The 16,194-nt window shown below is 42.1% G+C and overlaps 1 protein-coding gene across 2 annotated transcripts in view; it reads right to left on the bottom strand.

Annotated features, from left to right (window-relative positions):
• Positions 1-5,166: 5,166 nt before the first annotated feature.
• LOC137236030 (uncharacterized) overlaps positions 5,167-16,194 on the bottom strand; it is a 73,667-nt gene continuing 62,639 nt past the window's right edge. For both annotated transcript variants that reach the window (XM_067758748.1, XM_067758749.1), the window contains exons 4-6: positions 11,922-12,004; positions 11,738-11,857; positions 5,167-5,440 (exon numbers count right to left, since the gene is read on the bottom strand). In XM_067758748.1, the coding sequence (XP_067614849.1) occupies positions 5,262-5,440; positions 11,738-11,857; positions 11,922-12,004 (382 nt within the window). In that variant the 3' untranslated portion in view covers positions 5,167-5,261. The remainder of the gene's footprint in view (positions 5,441-11,737; positions 11,858-11,921; positions 12,005-16,194) is intronic.

Here is a 16,194-nt window from a genome sequence, read left to right as displayed (position 1 = left end):
GACATGGAGATACACCGAGTTTGAAGCTTATGCGCCTTAATTCATTGATATTTGCATCTTTCTTCACAAGCGCAAAACACGATAGATGGTCGCGAGTAATCCCAGTGTGCTTTGTTACGTAAGAGATAATATACTCTCCTTTGACGGTATTTTTAAAATAAGAGAGGTGAATCTATCTTTTCTTAGCAACCACATCAAGCTCCAAATTATCGTTCATACCAACCACGGGGCGGCATTTAGACTTTTTACGTTATCTGCATTTTTGGCAGTATGGGGTATTTTCCGGCATCATTTCTGTATGGTTTTCGGGATGCCGTTGGGGTAATTTCAGGACTTTTTCGCGAGTAATACGGGATCATTTGGGGACCCTTTCGGCATCATTTCTGGATGGTTTTCGGGATCAGTCCGGGATCCCGTCGGGGTCATTTCGGGGCTATTTCGGGATCATTTGGCGATCTTCCGGCATCATGGTTTTCGGTATCCGTCCGGGATCCTCTCAGGGTCATTTCGCGACTATTAGGGGATCATTTGAGGACCTTTCCGGCATAATTTCTGGATAGTTTTCGGTATTCGTCCGGGATCCCGTCGGTGTCTTTTCGGGATCATTCGGGGACCCTTCCGGCATCGTTGCTGGATGGTTCTCGGGATTCGTCCGGGATCCAGTCGGGGTCATTTCAGGACTTTTTCGGGATCATTTGGAGTCCCTTCCGGCATCATTTATATTGGTTTTCGGAATCCGTCCGGGATCCCGTCGGGGTCATTTCGGGACTTTTTCTCGACTAATACGGGATCATTTGGGGTCCTTTCCGGCATCATTTTTGGATAGTTTTCGGGATCCGTCCGGGATCCCGTCAGGGTCATTTCGGGACTATTGTGGGATCATTTGAGGACCTTTCCGCCATCATTTCTGGATTGTTTTCGGGATACCGTCGGGGTCATTTCGGGACTTCTTCGGGACTATTTCGTGATGATTTGGAGTATTTTTGGCATCATTTCTGTATGGATTTCGGGATCCATCCGGGATCCTGTCGGGGTTATTTCGTGACTTTTTCGGGGTCATTTGGGGTCCCTTCCGGCATAATTTCTGTATGGGTTTCTGGATCCGTCAGGAATCCCGTCGGGGTCATTTCGGGACTTTTTCTGGACTAATACGGGATAATGTGAGGAGTCTTTCGGCAGCATTTCTGGATGGTTTTCGGTATTCGTACGGAATCCCGTCAGGATCATTTCGGGATCATTTAAGGATGGTTTTCACGATTCGTCCGGGATCACGTCAGTGTAATTTCTGGACTTTTCCGAGACTATTTTGGGACCCTTCCAAGATCATTCGGATTTCCGCATCTGTCCGGGATCAAGTCAGGGTCATTTAGGGATCCGTTCGAGATCCCGTCTGTGTCATTTCGGGACTTATTCGGGACTATTTCGGGATCATTTCTCGATGGTTTTCGGGACACTTTCGGGATATGTTGGGGCCCTTTAGGGATCATTTCGTCACTTTTTCTGTATTATTTCGGGATCATTTGGAGACCCTTCCGGCATCATTTCTTGATGGTTTGCCGGATCCGTCAGGGTAATTTTGGGACCATTATGGGATTATTTGGGGACCCTTTCTGGGGAGTCCTTTTTTGGGCGTCCTTTCAGGATTTTTTTGTTACTTTTTTGGGATAGTTTTGGGACCCTTCCGGGATCATTTCTGGATCCATGCGGGATCCCATCGAGGTCCTTTCTGGACTATTTCGGGATCATTTTCGGAACCTTCCAGGATCATTTCTACATAGTTTTCGCGATCTTTCGTGGATCGCCTCGGGGTCATTTCGGAACTTATTCTGAACTACATATGTCGGAATAATTTAGGGACCCTTCCTGTATATTTTCTGGATGTTATTTGAGATCCGACCGGGAGCCCGTGAGGGTCATTTCGGAACTTTTTCGGGACTATTTCGGGATCATTTTGGTACCCTTCAGGGATCATTTCTGTGTGGTTATCTGGATAATCGTGTCGTTGTCATTTCCGGTTTTTTTGGGACTATTCCGGGAGATTTTGGAGACCCTTCCTATCAGATTATCAGCTGATTTAGTTTCTTTTTTTTACTCAATCACAAAAATAAAATGCATTAGTTAGGAACAAATATTTAAACAGACAACTGTATGTGTTAACTTTTATATTGACAGTGGAGCAGCAATTAAGACAATAATCTCGCATAGCACAGTATCTAAATGCATGTTAGAGTGTAAGCAGTCTCTGGAGAGAATTGGGACAGGGACAAGCATACATTTATATTGGGTCCCAGGGCATAAGGGAATAGATGGGAATGAAAAAGCGGATGAACAAGCTAAAGAAGGCGCATCCCTTGAAGCTCTCAATTAGACTGGGCGAGAGGAAAGGCGTAGTTTCACGCGCGGGGCTGTAAAGTGTCGAAAATTATTTGTAGGTCTTACCACCTTAGACTAATAAAGTTGCTTCTATCATTAAAAAGAGAGGACTGTATACTCATGACGGGTATTCTCACTGGACACTGCCCTCTGGCGTCACATGCTTTTAAATTAGGCTTGGTCAGTGATAGCAGATGTAGGAAGTACGGACTGGAGGAGGAAACGATCGAGCACATTCTGTGCTCTTGCCCTGCGCTTGGCAGGCTGAGACTCCAGGAGTGATACAGCAGTCAGATCTAGAAGCAGAAATTGGCTTAAGTCCTAGGAAGCTTCTAGTATACGCCAAGAGGAGGGAGGTTTTTTATAACATACGTCCTGGTTTTTGATAGGGTTTGTCAGTTGTTCGTTAAAACAAACTTTTGGTAAATCTACGGACTCATTGAATCTTTTTTTATTTCCTCATGGACCGGCCAGTTCAACCTAACCTAACCTTATCCGAAAGGTTTCCGTATCTTCAACCGTCAATCCAATAATAATTGAAGCATTCGTGTCTCTTTGCTTCCATGAGGCATCTCGAGTTTCACGAACAGGACTTTCAATGAAATCCCAAACCTTTTCCATCTTCATAATAAGCTGCATTCTATATTTTCACAGCTCGTGTTTATCGCGATGAAATGTCGTAATCGCCAACCTTAGATCAGCCATATCGTAAGTTTGGGTTAGATTTAACTGGCCGTTCCATGAGGACCTCACGTAGACTGATTGGGTCCGTAGTGTTACCAGAAGTTTGTTTTAACGACCAAACTGAAAAACCCTATCAAAAACGAGGACCTATGTTATAAAATAACTCCGTCCTCTTGACAAATACTAGAAGCTTCCTAGGATTTCAGCCACTTGCTGCTTCTAGACCTGACAGCTGCGTCACTCCTAACAGCTGGAGTCTTAGCCTGGCAAGTACAGGGCACGAGCACAGAACAAGCTCGATGGTTTCCACCTCCAACCCGCACTTCCTAAATCTGCTATCACTGACCAAGCCTAATTTAAAGGCATGTGACGCCAGAAGGTAGTGTCCAGTCAGAATACCTGTCATGAGTCTACAGTCCTCTCTTTTTAATGATAGAAGCAACTTTCTTAATCTAAGGTTGTAAGACCTACAGCACCGCGCATGAACCCACGCCTTTCCCGCTTGGTCGATCATGTGCACCTCTGGCTTTTGCTTAATCTCGCCCAGTCCATTGGGACGTCTACGGAGCAAGCTTCAAGGGATGGGACACTTTTAGCTAGCTCTTCTCTTTTTTCATTCCCATCTATTCCCATATGCCCTGGGATCCAATTTAGATGTATGCTTCTCTCTGTCCCCCTTCTCTCTAGAGACTACTTACACTCTAACATGCACTTATATGCTGTGCTATGCGAGATTATTGCCTTAATTGCTGCTTGACTGTCAATATAAAAGGTAACACGTTTGCAGCTTAAGCTATTCTCTTCCAGGGTTTCTACTGCTTTGGTTACGGCTAATATTTCCGCTTAGAAAACGCTACAGTAATCCGGCAGCCTGTAGGATCTGCTAATTGCCGGATCAGCACAGTATACAGCAGACCCTACTCCTTCCACTACTTTGGAACCACCGGTGTACACATGTATCGCCTCGTCCGCCATTTGCGCACCCTTGTGCCAACCGTCCACCTCTATTGTGGACTTAAGATCTCCCTCGAAGCGCAGATAGGGAATCAGGTAGTCTGTTCGTCTTGTGATTGATGACGCTGTACTACTATGGCCATATGGTCGGCGCTCTAGCTGTCCCGAGGCACCGAGCCTGGTTGCGGTCGTTAATGCATTGTTCTTTGCTACCAGGTCTACAGGTGGAATGTACAGAATGGCATACAGTGCAGCTGTGTGGGTTGTTTTCAGGGCTCCCGTAATGCTAAGCATTGATAGTCTGCATACCCCCTCTAATTTTTTGAGGTATGTTGTTTTTTGTGTGGCTTTCCACCAAACAAGAACTCCATAGTATAGAATAGGGCTTACAATCGCTGTAAAAACACAATGAGAAAGAGAGGGCGATAGGCCCCACGTACACCCCAGCATTCTTTAACATGCATAGAGTGGCGTTGAAGTCTTCCTGACCCTCTCCTCCACGTTGAGCTTACATGACATCTTATTGTCTGGGATGATTCCTAGATATTTTGTGCAAGGTTTATCCTCTAAGGTCACCCCTCCCAACTTAGGCCTGGTCAAATTTCGGACTTTGTACCTCTTTGTAAACAAGACCATATCCGTCTTCTACGCATTGACTTTCAACCCGACATTAGATGCCCAGGTATGAATATCCCGAAGCGCCCGATCCATCAAAGAACTAATCGTTGGAAGGCACTTTCCACTTATGACAATTGCAACGTCATCTGCGTAAGCCGTAAGTACTACGGCCCCTCATCGAATCGCCTGAGCAGTTGGTTGATGGCCAGCATCCACAGCAGAGGTGATAGCACCCCTACCTGCGGCGTGCCCCTGTCCACTGATTTCGTGGCCTCGTACAATCCCCATTGTGATGTAATCTTTCTGCAATTTAACATGCAGTCGATCCATCTGATTAAGGCAGGATGTACTTTAATGTAATTAAGACCATCCATAATCGCCAATTTTGCAACATTATTGAAAGCCCCGGCAATGTACAAGAAGACTCCTAGAGCACACTCCTTATATTCCAGGGATTTCTCTATGCTTATTACCACCCTACGCAATGCGGTGTCTAGCCATATCGTACAGTGTCAATAAAATTACCGAACAAACAAATTACAAATGTAAAATATTTCATAATTCTCTATTTTGTAATCAGTTTCAAAATTTTTCAGTTTTATAATAAAGTTTCTGACAATTACAAATGAAAACTAGATGTGTATAACAAGCAAAGGTGCTGCAGCTCGTGGGATTTCATAACCTTCGCATTCCACGTGATAGATACGGTAGAGTTCCCTTACGTTAATCCCTTGGGTCCTTAAAGCAGCCATGCACGCGATTTCAATAGGAAACAATACATCAGGCTGTCGTGTATAAACCCAAACGAGTTCTAAATTTTGGAAGAGAAAATAATGTTATAAATATGTTTATATATGATTTTTGAATGGCATGTAAAATTGTGACTACGTTCGTCCATTTGTGCAGCATTCTTCAAATTTTATTAAAGAATGGATTGTTGAACTCTAATCCATTATGTAGACTTTTGGTTCAAAGACTATGTTGAAGATAAGTGCGGGAATTATTTACCCACATCCCTTTTGGAATTTGGTTTGTTAACGAAATTATTACGATGTTCATTGTCATTGTTCTTTCTGCATTCCAATATTTTGTAGAAAAAATAGCTAAAACATATTGCAAATACATAATACTCGAAGCCCAACAATACAGCTGTTTTTTGCTTAATGTTAATTTGAGAGTTGGTGAAAATCTCATATTAAAAACTTGCCTACCAATTGTTGTTTGAGTTTCTTTTTAGAGCTAACGTGTCAGATTTGAGAACAAGGCTAACGTTAATTTGGGATTTTTAATTAGAATTCCCAAACCCATCACAAACATGATGAATGAACAATGCAGAGAATCAAATTGGGATCCAAATTTTTCTACAACTTTTGAGAATTGGATTTTTGGGGTAATTTCTGGGTGGTTTTTGAAACTCCCTCGGGGTCTTCCCTGGGTCATTTGGGGGTCGTTCCGGGATCTTTTCGGAGACCCTCTCGGGGTAATTCGGGTTCTTCCGGGATGGTTTTGGGGAGTCCCCAATGTCCACCAAATTAACTCGAGGGAGTCCCCATAACCATTCCGGAAGGTCCTCCAAATTACCCCAAGGGACCCCAATGGAATCCCCAAAATCATTTCAGAATGTCCCCCAAATGTCGCCGAGGAAGTCCCCAAAAAAATCCCAGAACGACCCCTAAAAGACCCCGAGGGAGTCCCCAAAACCATCCCGGAATGTCTCCCAAATCACCCCAAGGGAGTATTCATAACCATCCCGGAAGGTACCCCAAATTACACCGAAGAAGTCCCCAAAACCATCCCAGAATGTGCCCCAAATGACCCCGAGAGAGTCCCCAAAAAGATCCCGGAACGACCCGCAAATGAACCCGACGGAGTCGCCAAAACCTCCCCGGAAATATACCGAGGGAGTCCCCATAAACATCTCGGAACGACCCCTAAATGACCCTGAGGGAGTCCCCAAAATGATCCAGGAATAACCCCCAAATGACCCGAGGGAGTCCCCAAAGTCATGCCGAAATGACCCCCAAAAATCCAGCGGATTATTTTTTCCTATTTCCATTTCGGGGTTAGCAGCATAAAATGAGACATATTGCTCCAATTGCTCATGCGTAGCACGTTCCACTTTTGATTTCCTTGAAAAAACTATGATTTTTTTCGTCTTACGTTTTTTCCATTTCACGATTCTTGCACTAGACAGCTGATTTCTGTTTACTTTATTTAGTTCACCACAATATGATGAAAAGCACAAGTAGTTTGATAAATTATTAAAAATGTATTTGATAAAAATAAGTAGCCATAAAGGAGTAAAAAAATTTAAGAACTTATAAAACTTGTTAATAAAAAGAAAAATAGAAATAGATAAAAACTTGATTTAATTAAAACGAGTACAGATATTTGATAAAAAAAATTCGAAAAATAACTTTTTTATTTAGAAGTAGTAAAATAAATAAACAAAGAATTTTTTTGGAAATAATTAGTAAACACAAGCAAGGAAGTCTAAGTTCGGGTGAAACCAAACATTACATACCCAGCTGTACACTTGAAATGCTGTTGTTGTTTGTTTTGTGTTCTTAATATTGTTACAAGGCTGCATGTGGTGTGTACATATGGTTCTATTCTGAACTAATTCTTCTTCGAGTTATGGCTCCCGAAACTTGGGAAATGAAATGCTATTCATATAAAGCTATTTTTTGAAACGATATGGCTTATTTTATTTGTTCACGACCCTTTTAAAAATCTTTTATATAAAAGTGGGCGTGGCCCTTTACCGATTTCGTTAATTCTTCTTCAAAGCATTCCTTATAGTAAAGGCAACCTCTCTGCCGAATTTTTTTACGATAGGTTTCACGATTTTTGATTTATGATTAATAATATTTGTAAAATTGATTTTATCACAAGTGGGCGGTACCACGCCCATTTTAAAAAAGTTTTGAAAATTTTCACACGTCAAGTTCTAACATTCTAGGTGTATTATTTACGAAATAATCAAAAAACAAGTAAGGAAGGTTAAGTTCGGGTGTAACCGAACATTACATACTCAGTTGAGAGCTATGGTGACAACATAAGGGAAAATAACCATGTAGGAAAATGAACCGAGGGAAACCCTGGAATGTGTTTGTATGACATGTGTATCAAATGAAAGGTATTAAAGAGTATTTTAAGAGGGAGTGGGCTATAGTTCTATAGGCGGACGCAATTTAGGGATATAGCCATAAAGGTGGATCAGGGTTGACTCTAGAATGCGTTTGTACGATATGGGTATCAAATGAAAGGTGTTAATGATTATTTTAAAAGGGCGTGGGGCTTAGTTCTATAGGTGGACCCCTTTTCGAGATATCGCCATAAAGGTGGACCAGGGGTGACTCTAGAATTCGTTTGTGCAATATGGGTATCAAACGAAAGGAGTTAATGAGTATTTTAAGAGGGAGTGGGCCTTAGTTCTATAGGTGGACGCATTTTCGAGGTATCGCAATAAAGGTGGACCAGGGGTGACTCTAGACTTTGTTTGTACAATATGGGTATCAAATGAAAGGTGTTAATGAGTATTTTTAAAAGGGAGTGGGCCTTCGTTTTATAGGTGTTCGCCTTTTCGAGATATCGCCACAAAGGTGGGCCAGGGGTGACTTTAGAATTTGTTTGTATGATATGGGTATCAAATGAAAGGTGTTAATGATTATTTTAAAAGGGCGTGGGGCTTAGTTCTATAGGTGGACCCCTTTTCGAGATATCGCCATAAAGGTGGACCAGGGGTGACTCTAGAATTCGTTTGTGCAATATGGGTATCAAACGAAAGGAGTTAATGAGTATTTTAAGAGGGAGTGGGCCTTAGTTCTATAGGTGGACGCCTTTTCGAGATATCGCCATAAAGATGGATCAGGTGTGACACTAGAATGCGTTTGTGCAATATGGGTATCAAACGAAAGGAGTTAATGAGTATTTTAAGAGAGAGTGGGCCTTAGTTCTATAGGTGGACGCATTTTCGAGGTATCGCAATAAAGGTGGACCAGGGGTGACTCTAGACTTTGTTTGTACAATATGGGTATCAAATGAAAGGTGTTAATGAGTATTTTTAAAAGGGAGTGGGCCTTCGTTTTATAGGTGATCGCCTTTTCGAGATATCGCCATAAAGGTGGGCCAGGGGTGACTTTAGAATTTGTTTGTATGATATGGGTATCAAATGAAAGGTGTTAATGATTATTTTAAAAGGGCGTGGGGCTTAGTTCTATAGGTGGACCCCTTTTCGAGATATCGCCATAAAGGTGGACCAGGGGTGACTCTAGAATTCGTTTGTGCAATATGGGTATCAAACGAAAGGAGTTAATGAGTATTTTAAGAGGGAGTGGGCCTTAGTTCTATAGGTGGACGCCTTTTCGAGATATCGCCATAAAGATGGACCAGGTGTGACACTAGAATGCGTTTGTACGATATGGGTATCAAATGAAAGGTGTTAATGAGTATTTTAAAAGGGAGTAATCCTTAGTTCCATAGGTGGACGCCGTTTCGAGATATCGCCAAAAAGGTGGGCCAGGGGTGACTCTAGAATTCGTTTGTGCAATATGGGTATCAAACGAAAGGAGTTAATGAGTATTTTAAGAGGGAGTGGGCCTTTCTGGACCAGGGGTGACTCTAGACTTTGTTTGTACGATATGGGTATCAAGTGAAAGGTGTTAATGAGTATTTTTAAAAGGGAGTGGGCCTTCGTTCTATAGGTATTCGCCTTTTCGAAATATCGCCATAAAGGTGGACCATGGGTGACTCTAGAATGAGTTTGTACGATATGTGTATCAAATTAAAGGTATTAATGAGAGTTTTAAAAGGGAGTGGTGGTAGTTGTATATGTGAAGGCGTTATCCAGATATCGACCAAAATATAGACCAGGGTGACCCAGAACATCATCTGTTGGATACCGCTAATTTATTTATATATGTAATACCTGCCAAGATTTTAAGGGTTTTTTATTTCGCCCTGCAGAACGTTTTCATTTTCTTCTACTTACTATGGTACACAACCATTTTATAAAGTTTTTTCTAAAGTTATATTTCGCGTCAATAAAGCAATCCAATTACCTTACCATATTTCATCCGTTTTTTCGTATTTGATATAGAATTATGGCATTTTTTTCATTTTTCGTAATTTTCGATATCGAAAAAGTGGGCGTGGTCATAGTCGGATTTCGTTCATTTTTCATGCCAAGATAATGTGAGTTCAGATAAGTACGTGAACTGAGTTTAGTAAAGATATATCGATTTTTGCTCAAGTTATCGTGTTAACGGCCATGCGGAAGGACAGACGGACGACTGTGTATAAAAACTGGGCGTGACATCAACCGATTTCGCCCATTTTCACAGAAAACAGTTAACGCCATAAAATCTATGCCCCTACCAAATTTCAAAAGGATTGGTTAATTTTTGTTCGACTTCTGGCGTTAAAAGTATCCTAGACAAATTAAATCAAAAAGGGCGGAGCCACGCCCATTTTTAAATTTTCTTTTATTTTTGTATTTTGTTGCACCATATCATTACTGGAGTTGAATCTTGACATAATTTACTTATATACTGTAAAGATATTAAATTTTTTGTTAAAATTTTACTTTAAAAAAATTTTTTTAAAAGTGGGCGTGGTCCTTCTCCGATTTTGCTAATTTTTATTAAGCGTACATATAGTAATAAGAGTAACGTTCCTGCCAAAATTCATCATGATATCTTCAACGACTGCCAAATTACAGCTTGCAAAATTTTTAAATTGCCTTCTTTTAAAAGTGGGCGGTGCCACGCCCATTGTCCAAGATTTTACTAATTTTCTATTTTGCGTCATAAGTTCAACTCATCTACCAAGTTTCGTCGCTTTATCGGTCTTTTGTAATGAATTATCGCACTTTTTCGGTTTTTCGAAATTTTCGATATCGAAAAAGTGGGCGTGGTTATAGTCCGATATCGTTCATTTTCAACAGCGATCTGAGATGAGTGCTCAGGAACCTACATACCAAATTTCATCAAGATACCTCAAAATTTACTCAAGTTATCGTTTTAACGGACGGACGGACGGACGGACGGACATGGCTCAATCAAATTTTTTTTCGATCCTGATTATTTTGATATATGTAAGTCTATATCTATCTCGATTCCTTTATATATGTACAACCAACCGTTATCCAATCAAACTTAATATACTCTGTGAGCTCTGCTCAACTGAGTATAAAAATGTTATATACATAAAAAGTGGGCGTGGTTACCATCCGATGTCGCACATTTTCAATACCAATCTATTCTGGGTCCAGATATGCTCGTGTACCAAATTTGGTGAAGATATCTCAATATTTACTCAAGTTATCGTGTTAACGCATCGACGGACGGACGGACGGACGGACGGACATGGCTCAATCGCATTTTTTTCGACACTGATGATTTTGATACGAGTATACGGAAATCTATATCTATCTTGGTTCCTTTATACCTGTACAACCAGCCGTTATCCAATCAAAGTTATAATACTCTGCGTACAAGTACAGCTGAGTATGAAAACTAAGTAATTTTTTGAAATAAGTATAAAAAATAAAAACAAGTAATTAGTAACAAGAACAAAAAAATTCATAAAATTTGTGAAAATTTAACAAAGTAGAACGAAGCCTTGATTTCATTAAAATTAGTAAAGAATATTGGTAAAAAAAATTTATTTAAAAGAAGAAAGAAATATGTAAATTTAGAAAAAAACTTATAAAAATAAAAATAATTAGTAAAAAACGGCGGGCTCATTCATCCTATTTGACGTCCTCACGGATCGGCCAGATCAACTATACATTGCAATACATTTTAAAATACATGTCATGTATGTGAGAGAGTCGTATTAGCGTGAGCTCCTATATCTTCTTTACTGCCTTTGTGGCATAGAGAATGAGAATAAGTTGGCGAAAATAATTTTTAGTAAAATAAGAATTGTACAACTGATTTTCCACCAATAAGAAAACCGCTTCTATTTATATTTATATCGCTCAAATGATCTTGCAGACAGACCATTAGCTTTCGGTGACGAACATGCTTAATAGGGACCTGGTCTGGCGGCGTTCGGACACACACAAACATCGAAATGATTAGTTAAATCAAAACTTACTAACCAACGTGCTCTGAACCCGATGGAAAATTCTGGCAGGCATAGATGATAAGTTTCTGTGAATCAAGAGTTAGAACTTTGTACCTAAGATTATTCCAATCAATCGCTCCAGTTCCGGGATTAGCTGCAAAATATAAATAAAATTTATAGTTTAAATTTCTTAGAAAGATATGATTATAATAACATACCTCTTGGCCAATATGTAATTCGAAATTGTCCTGCACAATTCGAAGGGAATTTAAGTGATCCGATGCTAGCAATTCGGGTCTGCCTAGTAATTATGAAAAAAATGTGTTAAGCTGCTGTGTATATTTTCAAAGTAAACAACAAGAAGAGTATGTGAATGCTACTGCGATTTTAAAGAGAAAGTGAGACGCCTTTGCAGGAGGAAAAAAGCATAGGCAGAAAGGCATGAGTGTGAGGAGCATGAGCTGTTAGTCACCACGAATGACGCCTGCATGTTTTAGCAAACAAATTCGACGACAGACGAAAAGTTCTTAGTCCGGGGTAAAATACTGTCAGAATGAAAACGGTTACCTTTTAACCGATGTTCAGAGAGTACTTAGATTGTGCAGGGAACACTTCTCTGACCTTCCAAATGGAGACAGCGATGTACCTATCGCCCAACTTTGAGCCCGCAATCGATAAACTTATGTTCCTCCACCCGACTATGACGAAATCAGAATATCAATAACCAGATTAAAAAACAAAAAGACCTCGGACGATCAGTGACGTAGTGAGGTTTTCTTGCGCCCGGGAAAATATTTTTTTGGTTTGCCCGCAAAACTAACGTTGAGCAACACCATCAGCTCAGTTAGAATTGGTAAAACCCTCTTCGAGTCGTTCGAAACTAAACGAGGTTTCAGAGAGGGTGACCCTCTATCGTGCGATTTCTTTAATTGGTTGCTGGAGAAAATTCTACTAGCTGCAGAATTTAATTGCTCTGGAAAAATCTAATTCTAATCTATCTAATCTAATATCTACTCTAATATCTAATCTAATCTAATCTAATCTAATATATATTATAAATGGCAAAGTTTGGATGTTAAGATGTTTGGATGTTTGGATGTTTGGATGTTTGGATGTTTGTCCAGACGTTTGTCTTTGTGACTCAATAACGCAAGAACGGCTGGACCGATTTGGATGAAATTTTGCACACATATAGCCAATAGTCTAGAAGGATCTACTAGCTATATATTTTTCAAAAGGGCCGTGGTCCCCGCCCCCTAGGAACAGTTATAATTTAATTATTATATTTTTTCGTCTTTGCGACTGAATCACGCCAGAATGGCTACACGGATTTTGATGAAATTTGGGACACAGACAGTAGTCTACTAGCGAAATTTTTTTCGAACATGGAAAGAGGGGTGGGGGTCCCACGACCCCTTCGAGAAATTATTTTTCATAATTTTTACACATTATAACTTTACGTATACTGGCCTTCACCAATATCACAGACTCAAGGGGCCAAATAAGTCGAGGGCTTACAAAGTAAGCAGTGACACCCTCCGCCCGCCCCCCTTTATCACCCCCTCTGGTGTAAAATCCATAAATTGTTATAACTCAATCTAAATTTTCTCCTAAATCAATAGTTTTTGGTATCTGGTACATACAGAACGATATCTAGACAATTTTGGAGGAACGATCAGTGGTCCTCTCCTCTACTCCCGCCATCCGCCCTCCATCAATTGTTTTTATTAGCACGCTTTTATTAGCTTTACCTGTATGTTTCTATCTAACTTTTTATTCGCTCCAATACGCCTGCTGCCTTATTAACATGGTTTTATAATTAGCTTCACCTTATTTGTAATCCCGTAAGGGTCCTATCGAGACCCTTCCGGGATCATTTCTGGATGGTTTTCGGGATCGGTCCGGGATTACGCCGGGGTAATTTCGGGACTTTTTCGGGATCATTTTGGGACCCTTCCGGGATCATTTCTGTATAGTTTACGGGATCCGTCCGGGATCCCGTCGGGGTTATTTTGGAACATTTTCGGGACTATTCCGGAATCATTTCGGGACTATTTCGCGATCATTTGGGGACCCTTCCGGCATCATTTCTGGATGGTTTTCGGGATCCGTGCGGGATGTCGTCGGGGTCATATGGGGACTTTTTCGGGATCATTTGGGGGCTCTTCCGGCATCATTTCTGGATGGTTTTCGGGATCCGTCCGGGATATCGTCGGGGTCATTTGGGGACTTTTTCGGGATCATTTGGGGGCTCTTCCGGCATCATTTCTGGATGGTTTTCGGGATCCGTCCGGGATCTCGTCGGGGTCATTTGGGGACTTTTTCGGGATCATTTTGGGGCTCATCCGGCATCATTTCTGGATGGTTTTCGGGATCCGTCCGGGATCCCGTCGGGGTCATTTCGGGACTTTTTCGCGACTAATACGGGATCATTTGGGAACCCTTTCGGCATCATTTCTGGATGGTTTTCGGGATACGTCCGGGATCCCGTCGGGGTCATTTCGGGACTTTTTCGCGGCTAATACGGGATCATTTGGGAACCCTTTCGGCATCATTTCTGGATGGTTTTCGGGATCCGTCCGGGATCCCATTAGGGTAATTTCGGGACTATTAGGGGATCATTTGGGAACCTTTCCGGCATCATTTCTGGATAATTTTCGGGATCCGTCCGGGATGCCGACGAGGTCAATTCGGGACTATTTCGGGATAATTTGGGGTACCTACCGGCATCATTTCTGGATGGTTTTTGGGATTCGTCCGGGATCCCGTCGCGGTCCTTTCGGGACTTTTTTTCGACTAATACGGGATCATTTGCGGACCCTTTCGGCATCATTTATGGATAGTTGTCGGGATCCCGTCACGGTCATTTCGGGACTATTAAGGGATCATTTGAGGACCTTTCCGGCATCATTTCTGTATTGTTTTCGGAATCCTTTCGGGATCCCGTCAGGGTCATTTTGGGACTTTTTCGGGGCTAATACGGGATCATTTGGTGATCCTCTAGGGGTCGTTTCGTGACTTTTCTGTTTTATTTCGGGATCATTTGGGGACCCTTCCGGCATAATCTCTTGATGGTTTGCCGGATCCATCAGGGTCATTTCGGGACCATTTTGGGATCATTTGGGGACCCTTCCGAGATCATTTCTGGATCCGTCCGGGATGCCGTAGGATCCATTTCGGGATTTTTTGTTACTTTTCCGGGATAGTTTTTGGACCCTTCCGGGATCATTTCTGGATCTGTGCGGGATCCCATCTGGGTCATTTCCGGACTATTTCGGGATCATTTTGGGATCCTTCCGGAATCATTTCTGTATGGTTTTCGCGATCCGTCGTTGATTCCCTCGGAGCCATTTCGGAACCTTTTCTGGAGTATGTCGGGGTCATTTGGGGACTTTTTCGGGATCATTTGGGGCTCTTCCGGCATCATTTCTGGATGATTTTCGGGATCCGTGCGGGATCTCGTCGGGGTCATTTGGGGACTTTTTCGGGATCATTTGGGGGCTCTTCCGGCATCATTTCTGGATGGTTTTCGGGATCCGTCCAGGATCCCATCAGGGTAATTTCGGGACTATTAGGGGGTCATTTGTGGACCTTTCCGGCATCATTTCTGGATAATTTTCGGTATCAGTCCGGGATGCCGACGAGGTCATTTCGGGATTATTTCGGGATCATTTGGGATACCTACCGGCATCATTTCTGGATGGTTTTTGGGATTCGTCCGGGATCCCGTCGGGGTCATTTCGGGACTTTTTCTCGACTAATACGGGATCATTTGCGGACCCTTTCGGCATAATTTCTGGATAGTTGTCGGGATCCGTTCGGGATCCCGTCACGGTCATTTCGGAACTATTAGGGGATCATTTGAGGACCTTTCCGGCATCATTTCTGGATAGTTTTTGGAATCATTTCGGGATCCCGTCAGGGTCATTTCGGGGCTTTTTCGGGATCATTTAAGGATGGCTTTCAGGATTCGTCCGGGAACCCGTCAGGGTAATTTCTGGACTTTTCCGAGACTATTTCGGGATCATTTTGGGACCTTCCCAAGATCATTTCTGGATGGATTTCGGGATTTGTCCGGGATGCCCTCAGGGTCATTTTGGGACTATTAGGTGAGCATTTGAGGACCGTTCCGGCATCACTTCTGGATGGTTTTCGGTATCCATTCAGATTCCCGTCGGAATAATTGCGGGACTTTTTCGGGATCATTGGGGTCCCTTCCGACATCATTTCTGGATGGTTTTCGGGATTCGTCCGGCATCCCGTCGGGGTCATTTCGGGACTTTTTCTCGACTAATACGGGATCATTTGCGGGCCCTTTCGGTATCATTTCTGGATAGTTGTCGGGATCCGTTCGGGATCCCGTCAGGGTCTTTTCGGAACTATTGCGAGATCATTTGAGGACCTTTCCGGCATCATTTCTGGTTAGTTTTCGGGATCCTTTCCGGGTCCCATCAGGGTCATTTCGGGACTTTTTCGGCATCATTTAAGATT

Source organism: Eurosta solidaginis, unplaced genomic scaffold, assembly GCF_040869045.1.
Source record: "Eurosta solidaginis isolate ZX-2024a unplaced genomic scaffold, ASM4086904v1 ctg00001092.1, whole genome shotgun sequence".
Classification (NCBI taxonomy): domain Eukaryota; kingdom Metazoa; phylum Arthropoda; class Insecta; order Diptera; family Tephritidae; genus Eurosta; species Eurosta solidaginis.
The sequence above is the reverse complement of the archived record's forward strand: the minus strand, read 5'-3'. Positions and strand labels throughout refer to the sequence as shown.